This window comes from Gobio gobio (genome assembly GCF_949357685.1).
Source record: "Gobio gobio genome assembly, chromosome: 12".
Lineage (NCBI taxonomy): Eukaryota > Metazoa > Chordata > Actinopteri > Cypriniformes > Gobionidae > Gobio > Gobio gobio.
The window spans coordinates 2180314-2190895 of NC_137105.1; the positions used below are offsets into that span (position 1 = coordinate 2180314).

The window sequence follows — 10582 nt, forward strand, 5'->3', positions numbered from 1 at the left end:
TCCCAACGATTATATTCGCAAAGTGTACGATCTGGAAAATATACAAGAGCAGGGACAAATATTTATTTATCTATAAAAATTAAAAAATTAAACCGAAATGAATCAAATTCAATGAAATGAACCGAGCGAACCGACTCCCAAAGCGCTACTACGGCAAAGGCAAGGTCATGAATATTACTTAGGTGGCGTCCTATCGCGAAGGATTCGCTAGTGAATATTTAAAACCTAGCGATGACGTTCTCAGTAACCGTCCAATGGGAAAGATTAGCCCAAGTAAAGTAAAGAAGCCAATTAATCTTTTATTTTTACCGGATTCTTTAAGAACGATTCGCACGATCTGAAAAACATAGCGACAACATCTATAAAAAATAAATAAAATAAAAAATAACGCAAACGCAAACGCAAGCGCTACTACGGCAAAAGCAAGCTCATGAATATTAATTAGGCGGCGTCCTATCGCGAATGATTTGCTACTGAATATTTAAAACCTAGCGATGACGTTCTCGGTAACCGTCCAATAGGAAAGCTCCGATTGTGAATATTAACAACACGCCTTCGCCCTAGTGAAGATCCCGGAAAAGGGAGTCAACGCGGTGACGCCGGAGAGAGAAACACGAATCCTTTTTTTAAAACCGCGGGTTGCGATTGGGTGCGCGCGCACACACCTCCTCGCCGAAACCCGTCCATCCATCATCACCCCGAACACAAATAGACACCGAACCCAGCAGGCGGTGGTCAAGCGGGTACGGGACATTTTCCACATCGAGCTGATCAGTGACCGGGAGTCGAGCTCGTCCCGACAGCCGCAACTCTCACCGGACAGGCCGAGCAACTCCAGCGGAACCGAGCCGCTCGTGCACCTGAAGCCGTGATGGACTTCCTCGCGGGATGTTTAGGAGGCGAGTTGCGTTACTAGTGCAGTGTGTGTGTGTGTGTGTGTGTGTGTGTGTGTGTGTGTGTGTGTGTGTGTAGAGTCTGTAGATTAGGACTTGGTTAAGCTCGTTAAGAGGGGCTAACCCACCCACGGCCCGTCTGTCTGTCTGTCTGTCTGTCTGTCTGTCTGTCTGTCTGTCTGTCGGCTTGTATTCAGTAATTAATTACGCATATGCATAAAGTTTATTGTGAAGTTGCTTATGTCAGAGAATGTTTACACCGATCGAGGCTGAACTGATGCAGTGGAGAAGCCACGTCACTGAGGACACGTGTTCGAGTGGAGTTTGTTTATTGGATTTTTAGATGATAATGTGTTAAAGAGATGCTGTTATTGAGGATTAGATATTCTGTCTGTCTGTCTGTCTGTCTGTAGTTCTATCTCTGTCTGTCTATCTCTCTGTCTGTCTGTCTGTCTGTCGTTCTATCTCAGTCTGTCTGTCTGTCTGTCTATCTATCGTTCTATGTCTGTCTGTCTGTCTGTCTATCGTTCTATCTCTGTCTGTCTATCGTTCTATCTCTGTCTGTCTGTCTGTCTATCGTTCTATCTCTGTCTGTCTGTCTGTCTATCGTTCTATGTCTGTCTGTCTGTCTGTCTGTCTGTCTATCGTTCTATCTCTGTCTGTCTGTCTGTCTTTCTGTTTATCTCTGTCTGTCTGTCATCTCTGTCTATCTCTCTATCTGTCTATCTATCTGTCTGTCTGTGTATCTATCGTTCTATGTCTGTCTGTCTGTCGTTCTATCTTTCTGTCTGCCTGTCTTTCTGTCTATATCTGTCTGTCTGTCATCTCTGTCTATCTCTCTATCTGTCTATCTATCTATTTGTCTGTATGTCTGTCTGTGTATCTATATTTAACAAAAAGAGACTGGGTTGTGTTTCATGTCATTTAATGTTATCACAGTGATAATCATATTGTCTGAACCAGATATTAATATACAGATTTTCTCCTCATTGTTGTCACTACTAGAGCAAGCTCCTGATTGGTTAACGCGGCGCGAAATATCCGCCAAAGTTCCGATTTTTCAACTTGAGCGATTCAAAACGCTCAATTCGTGTCCTTCGCACCGCCTCATTCGCGCAAATCGCGCCGCAGAATGCCATGTCGCGTCTCTGCATTGACTTAACGTAATGTAAATCACTCGCGCGAATCGCGTCCGGTGTGAACGCACCATTACGGCTATTCATTTTCAAACTTAAACATTTTATATTTGAATCTGGACTTAATGACATGCCCTAGATATTGTTTGAATATGTTCTGACTGTTGTTCAGTAGCACACTTTACAATAAGGTTCATTATTTAACATTAGTTCATTAACAAACTGACAATGAAAAATACTTATAAAGCATTTATTAATCTTAGTTAAATGTACATTTCAGTTAGGGCTGTAACGATTTGACCAAAAATAAAAACCTCGATTAATTGAACATTTGACCTCGATTACGATTAATGAACGATTATTTTGCTTTTTTTTTTTTTTTTGCCCTCACAAGTTTGAGTAAGTTCCTGATAAGGTTTGTACTGTAAATATTTTCTACTATTAAAGGTGGATTTTTTTTTTCTAATGAAAAAGTGAATTTCTTTGTGATTTTAAAACACTTGAAGGAAACGGTTGACTTTCAGCAGTTGTTGTCTATGGAGCAGATTTCTGTTTGTTTGTACATCAGATGCAGATACATTAACACATCGGCCTACATTACATTTATCTGAATGCATTAATGAGAGAGAGATTGTGTGTGTGAATTACTCTTAATGTCTATTCATTATGAAGCTGTGGTGTGTACTTACTGCAAAGGTATTCAAATAACGGTTGAGTTTCTGAGCTACATTAGTGACTTTACTTTAGTCACAGGACAGCGTTGACACTGCGTTTCTGTGCTCCTCTGCGCGCGATCTTCACGTGATGTGCGAGCTTCTGTCTGAGTGTTCGTTTGTCACAATAAATCAGGCATTAGTTCAACATAACACACATCTGATGGTCGAAGCTCGCTTTAATGTTCAAACTGACAGGGCTTAAACCACATACAAATGACAAGCTTTGTGAGGACGCAGGTGAAAGATCTGCCTTCAGGGCGCGCGCGTTGTCGCGTTTAAACGCATTTACTTGACAAACTTTACGAGCACGAAAGTGAAAGCGGCTTCGGGGCTTGCGCGCGCCGTGTGTGTGTGTGTGTGTGTGTGTGTGTGTGTGTCAGCGCGTATAGGCTATAAGAACAGCAATTAACTGACCTGTATAAACTGTGTAAAACATGCAGTTACTAAAGTGATTCTGGGCATCTATAAACACAGATAACTGCTCCTGCATCTCTGTGTGTGTGTCTGCAAACTGCACTTGATGTGACTGATGCGGCGGAGTCACGTGAAAACCCAAATAACCCACATGGGAAAAATACGTCGGTTAGAGGTTCTGAATGTCGGTTTCGGTTATTTTTCGATTAATCGTACATCCCTAATTTCAGCATTTAATAACACATTATTAAAGTCAAAAGTTGTAACTGTATTATTTAATGGACCTGAGCTTACACTAACTAACAGTTGCTTTTTTAAACTAACATTATCAAAGAATAACTTCTGTAAAAATGTAGCTATTCATTCTATTCATGTAGCTATGCATTAACTAGTGAGACATTATTGTAAAGTGTTACCTATTCTTTAGCACTTAAATCTGTTTTAAATATTTGTTTACTTCATACAGTTTTGTATTGCTTTATTGTATTTAAATGTTTGCTTCTTTCTGTTATAAGAAAGTTATTAAACCGGTTATAATGTGAAAACACTTTTTTTGCAACTTATTTCAATATCGTGATAATACCGTATAGGGATCGACCGATATGGATTTTTTTGTGCCGATACCGATTTTTTTTTTTTCCTCAGCCTTAGCCGATGACCGATACGAGCTGCTGATTTTCTAGAGCCGATATTTGGAGCCGATACTGCTTTTGCTCCCTCAATTTACATCCTAAAAATGACACAATGATCATGATGATAACAATTTACAATTTACAATTTAAAAAAAGGAACATTTATTGAACTAAAAAAAAAACATATTTAACAAATAGTAAAAACAGGTGAGGTAGAACAAGAAAAAAAAAGAGTTCAGTGGTGAAAATAAATTCTGAAAATAAATATTTAAGCTTAAATAAAATAATGACACTATTGCACACAGTATCAACAAGCGAGCATCATAATAAAGTGCACACTGACTGTACTATACTTCATTTAAAACTATTTACAACCTAGTCATTTAATGGTTACACTCTAAAAAATGCTGGGTTAAAAATAACCCAAGTTGGGTTGAATATGGACTAACCCAGCAATTAGGTTGTTTTGACCCAGTGGTTGGGTTAAATGTTTGCTTAAAACAACCCAATTGCTGGGTTAAAACAGCCCAATTTCTGGGTTAAAACAGCCCAATTTCTGGGTTAAAACAGCCCAATTGATGGGTTAGTCCATTTTCAACCCAACTTGGGTTATTTTTAACCCAGCATTGTTTAGAGTGTAGGTGAACTTCACTTAATCTCTTGTAGAGCAACACCAGCGGTAATTCAGGAGAAAATCTCCCAATGCTCCACGTGAAACTTCAGTCTTTCCACCTTTTACCATCGTGTCTATTCTCAATTGATTTTGATTAATATGCGCGAGTGAGAGCGAGAGAGTTTGAAGACGGTGAGAGCTGCCCTGTGGACGCCTGTCTGGAAATAATGCAGGGGAAAAAATATCGGCGAACGCAGCAGCCTTATATCGGCTGATACACGTAAAAAGCACAAATATCGGCCCGATATATCGGTCTAACACTAATACCATATACCGCGATAAAAGCTTCAGCAATTAATTGCAACGTGAAAATTTTATACCGGCACATGCCTATTAGCATAATACAGATCTGTATAACAAGCATTTACAGAACTTTCCTGAGCTCTCAGACGGTCAATATTGTGCTCGTAGCGCGCACTCTTCAATTGACCAATCGGTAAGCCCCGCCCCCCTTAGTTACTGTTGCTAACTCGGACAAACAAACGCAGTTGCTATATCTTACAATGTACAGCTGTCAGTGTGAAAACCTTATCCCAAGATGTTTTTGGACACAGAATGTAGCGTATATCCCGTCAGAATGATGGCCAAACTTTACGGATGGTTTATCAAGTTTATTACATCGTTTTCCACTTTAATAAAATTCATCGTAAGAGCTGAACAAACAAACAAAGCATAAGTGCGCATTAACGTCTCATTCACAAACTCTCTCTCTCCGTGGCATTACAATTAACACACACAGCAAATTACACAAAAACATATACACAGAGCTTATGCTTTTCGGGGGTGCAGTTAATAACTGGTGAACTTTATATCGGCAAAACAACTCCGATAAACTGCATGCGAGTTCTCCCTTTACTACCCGGAGACTATAACACCAGTCAAAATAAGAGTCCTCTTTATAAGACCAATAATGCAGACCTTTAAACATATCTAAACTCACAGAAATAAAATGGGAATAAAATAAATATTCCCAAAACATACCAACTTACAACTAACATTATTGTATTAACAAAATCTTGTTTGGGACTGCTACCTTATACTGTTTATTCATCATCAGTGGCATATTCTGAATTTTTTTGTGTAGGCTATCTTACAGGTTTCTTCAATTGCTAACAAGCATTGTTCAATACTGAAACCACATTTTCAAAATTCTTCATACAATCTGCATTTCCAAGATGAATTTAGGTCAGTCTAACCTCCAAAACTCACTCAGACCAACAAAACACTTCATAAGCCCACACATTCTCCTTCAGAAAACATGCATGTCGCTCATAACACACTGACCTAAAAAAACACTAACAACACAGAGCTAGATTTTCTATATTTCTTAATCATTTCTGCAGAAATGCTTGAAATTTGCCATCATTCTGATTTGAATGTGCTTCATCAGTTTTGAAAGTAGTGTGTTAGCATATAAAAAATATCCTGCAAATATATATATAGTTTTTTGCAGTTTGTCTGCAGATCTGCCCACACTGTCACTGTATGATAATTGAAATGAACTGATGACATCACCGTTTTCTCCAGAATGGCTATACGGCCCAATAAAATTCTGTTGCATTATTTTCCTGTTTAACACTGTGAAGCTGCTTTGAAACAATCTGCATTGTAAAAAGCGCTATATGAATTAAGTTTTTATGGAGTATGAATGACAAAAGTGTTTGTGGATTTTGAAAAATGTGGTGATTGAATGTAGGGATCGACCGATATGGATTTTTTAGTGCCGATACCGTTTTTTTTTTCCTCAGCCTTAGCCGATGACGATACGAGCTGCCGATTTTCTGGAGCCGATATTTGGAGCAGATACTGCTTTTGCTCCCTCAATTTACAACATAAAGATGACACAATGATCATGATGATAATCTAAAATGTACAATTTAAAAAAAAGGAACATTTATTGAACTAAAAAAAACTATATTTAACAAATAGTAAAAACAGGTGAGGTAGAACAAGAAAAAAAAAGAGTTCAGTGGTGAAAATAAATATTGAAGCATAAATAAAATAATGACACTATTGCACACAGTATCAACAAGCGAGCATCATAATAAAGTGCACACTGACTGTACTATACTTCATTTAAAACTATTTACAACCTAGACATTTAATGGTTACACTCTAAAAAAAGCTGGGTTAAAAATAACCCAAGTTGGGTTGAATATGGACTAACCCAGCAATTAGGTTGTTTTGACCCAGTGGTTGGGTTAAATGTTTGGTTAAAACAACCCAATTGTTGGGTTAGTCCATTTTCAACCCAACTTGGGTTATTTTTAACCCAGCATTGTTTAGAGTGTAGGTGCACTTCACTTAATCTCTTGTAGAGCAACACCAGCGGTAATTCAGGAGAAAATCTCCCAATGCTCCACGTGAAACTTCAGTCTTTCCACCTTTTACCATCGTGTCAATTCTCAGCTGATTTTGATTAATATGCGCGAGGGAGAGCGAAACAGTCTGAAGACGGTGAGAGCTGCCCTGTGGACGCCTGTCTGGAAATAATGCAGGGGAAAAAATATCGGCAAACAGCGTAAAAATCGCAAATATCGGCCGATATATCGGCCTAACACTAATTGAATGCGTTTTGTCTGAAAGCTGAAAAATTATTCACAGTTTGGTCTGTATACACTTGTGTGTCGCTAAATGTATGTGAAGTTTTGAAAATGTGGTTTCAGTATTGAACGGTTGCCCCCCAGCTCTGCTGCCATGTGTTGGAGTTTACCCCGGTGAACGAGAGGGTCGTTTCCCTGCGGCTTCGGCTCGGGGATAGGTCTCTCACTGTCGTTTGTGCCTATGGGCCGAACGGCAGTGCGGAGTACCCGGCCTTCTTGGTGTCCCTGGGAGGGGTGCTGGAAAGTGCTCCGACTGGGGACTCCGTCGTTCTACTGGGAAACTTCAACGCCCACGTGGGCAATGACAGTGAAACCTGGAGGGGCGTGATTGGGAGGAACGGCCCCCCTGATCTGAACCCGAGTGGTGTTCAGTTATTGGACTTCTGTGCTAGTTACAGTTTGTCCATAACGAACACCATGTTCAAGCATAAGGGTGTCCATCAGTGCACATGGCACCAGGACACCCTAGGTCGTAGGTCAATGATCGACTTTGTGGTCGTTTCATCTGATCTGCGGCCGTATGTCTTGGACACTCGGGTGAAGAGAGGGGCGGAGCTGTCAACTGATCACCACCTGGTGGTGAGTTGGATCCGATGGCGGGGGAGGAAGCTGGATAGACTCGGTAGACCCAAACGTACTGTGAGGGTCTGCTGGGAACGTTTGGCCGAGTCTCCTGTCAGAGAGATCTTCAACTCCTGCCTCCGGCAGAGCTTCGACCGGATCCCGAGGGAGGCTGGAGATATTGAGTCCGAGTGGACCATGTTCTCCACCTCCATTGTCAAAGCGGCTGCTCGGAGCTGTGGACGCAAGGTCTCCGGTGCCTGTCGAGGCGGCAATCCCCGAACCCGGTGGTGGACACCGGAAGTAAGGGATGCCGTCAAGCTGAAGAAGGAGTCCTATCGGGCCTGGCTGGCTTGTGGGACTCCTGAGGCAGCTGACAGGTACCGACAGGCTAAACGGACTGCAGCCCGGGTGGTTGTGGAGGCAAAAACTCGGGCCTGGGAGGAGTTCGGTGAGGCCATGGAAAAAGACTATCGGCTGGCCTCGAAGAGATTCTGGCAAACCGTCCGGCGCCTCAGGAGGGGGAAGCAGTGCCCTACCAACGCTGTTTACAGTGGCGATGGGCGGCTGCTGACCTCAACTGGGGATGTTGTCGGACGGTGGAAGGAATACTTCGAGGATCTCCTCAATCCCGCCGTCACGTCTTCCATTGAGGAAGCAGAGGCTGGGGGCTCAGAGGAGGACTCGTCCATCACCCGGGCTGAAGTCACCGAGGTGGTCAAGAAACTCCTCGGTGGCAAGGCACCGGGGGTGGATGAGATCCGCCCTGAGTACCTCAAGTCTCTGGATGTTGTGGGGCTGTCTTGGCTGACACGCCTCTGCAGCATCGCGTGGCGGTCGGGGACAGTGCCTCTGGGATGGCAGACCGGGGTTGTGGTCCCTCTTTTTAAGAAGGGGGACCGGAGGGTGTGTTCCAACTATAGGGGGATCACACTTCTCAGCCTCCCCGGGAAAGTCTATGCCAGGGTACTGGAGAGGAGAATCCGGCCGATAGTGGAACCTCGGATTCAGGAGGAACAGTGTGGTTTTCGTCCTGGTCGCGGAACACTGGACCAGCTCTATACCCTCTACAGGGTGCTGGAGGGTTCATGGGAGTTTGCCCAACCAGTCCACATTTGTTTTGTGGATTTGGAGAAGGCATTCGACTGTGTCCCTCGCGGCATCCTGTGGAGGGTGCTGGGGGAGTATGGGGTCCGGGGTCCTTTGCTGAGGGCTGTCCGGTCCCTGTATGACCGAAGCAGGAGTTTGGTCCGCATTGCCGGCAGTAAGTCAGACTTGTTCCCGGTGCATGTTGGACTCCGGCAGGGCTGCCCTTTGTCGCCGGTTCTGTTCATAATTTTTATGGACAGAATTTCTAGGCGCAGCCAAGGGCCGGAGGGTGTCAGGTTTGGGGACCACACGGTTTCGTCTCTGCTCTTTGCGGATGACGTTGTCGTGTTGGCCCCTTCTAACCAGGACCTTCAGCATGCATTGGGACGGTTTGCAGCCGAGTGTGAAGCGGCTGGGATGAGGATCAGCACCTCCAAATCCGAGGCCATGGTCCTCAGTCGGAAAAGGGTGGCTTGCCCACTCCAGGTTGGTGGAGAGTTCCTGCCCCAAGTGGAGGAGTTTAAGTATCTAGGGGTCTTGTTCACGAGTGATGGGAGGATGGAACGGGAGATTGACAGACGGATCGGTGCAGCTTCTGCAGTAATGCGGTCGATGTACCGGTCTGTCGTGGTGAAGAAAGAGCTAAGCCGTAAGGCGAAGCTCTCGATTTACCGGTCAATCTACGTTCCTACTCTCACCTATGGTCATGAGCTGTGGGCCGAAATGAGCTTTCTCCGCAGGGTGGCTGGGCGCTCCCTTAGAGATAGGGTGAGAAGCTCAGTCACTCGGGAGGAACTCGGAGTAGAGCCGCTGCTCCTCCACATCGAGAGGGGTCAGCTGAGGTGGCTCGGGCATCTGTTCCGGATGCCTCCTAAGCGCCTTCCTGGGAAGGTGTTTCGGGCATGTCCAATCGGGAGGAGGCCCCGGGGAAGACCGAGGACACGCTGGAGGGATTAGGTCTCCCGGCTGGCCTTGGAACGCCTCGGTGTCCCCCCGGAAGAGCTAGAGGAAGAGTCTAGGGAGAGGGAAGTCTGGGCATCTCGGCTTAGACTGCTGCCCCCGCGACCCGGCCCCGGATAAGCGGAAGAAGATGGATGGATGGATAGTTGCACCGATCATGATTTTACATGGCCGATTCCGATACCGATTTTTTTCAAGAAAACTGGCCGATTCCGATACCGATTTACGATTTTTTTTTTTTTTTTTTACACAATAAAGTAATGAAAGTATACATGAACAAGATGTTTATTTGGTATTTAACAGGCTAAATCGGCTTTTGGCTAATGAAAACAAGTCCGCAATCTGAAATTAACAGGAAATTGAATTGGAAATGAAAAGGCTGAAAGGTGGAATTAAAGGCAACATCTGCATATTCTGCAATCCAAACAAAGATGTTACTTAAATCAGCATTTGTTTTTAAATTCAGTGTGAAGAAAAAAAGTCTTTACCAGTGAAATTCAATAAAACCAAAGTATATAATTGTTCCAAAATGTTAAATCAAATAATGTTTAGTGCAACGAAAAAAACTAAGATGCTACAGCAGGTGCTTTTTAAATCAAATTAAGTCAATGTAATTTTAAGGTAAAATAAAAGGTAACACTTTAGAATAATGGTCATTAGTTAACATTAGTTAATGTATTAACTAACATGAACTAACCATGAGCAGTACATTTGTTACTGTATTTGTTCATCTTTGTTAACGTTAGTTAATATAAACATCACAGTGCATTAACTAATGTCAACAAGATTTTAATAATGCAGTTATCTCTCATTAGTAAATGTTGAAATTAACATTAACAAAGATTAATAAACGCTTTATAAGTGCAGTTCATTATTAGTTCATGTTAACTAATGTAGTTAACTAA

At 43.0% G+C, this 10582-nt stretch overlaps 1 protein-coding gene across 2 annotated transcripts in view; it reads left to right on the forward strand.

The window, feature by feature from the left end:
- Positions 1–574: 574 nt before the first annotated feature.
- Positions 575–10582, forward strand: part of slc25a29 (solute carrier family 25 member 29) — a 23284-nt gene continuing 13276 nt past the window's right edge. For both annotated transcript variants that reach the window (XR_013817650.1, XM_079831525.1), the window contains exon 1: positions 575–899. Coding sequence is in view for 1 of the 2 variants with exons in the window: in XM_079831525.1 (XP_079687651.1) it covers positions 872–899 (28 nt within the window). In the remaining variant the exon portion in view is untranslated. The remainder of the gene's footprint in view (positions 900–10582) is intronic.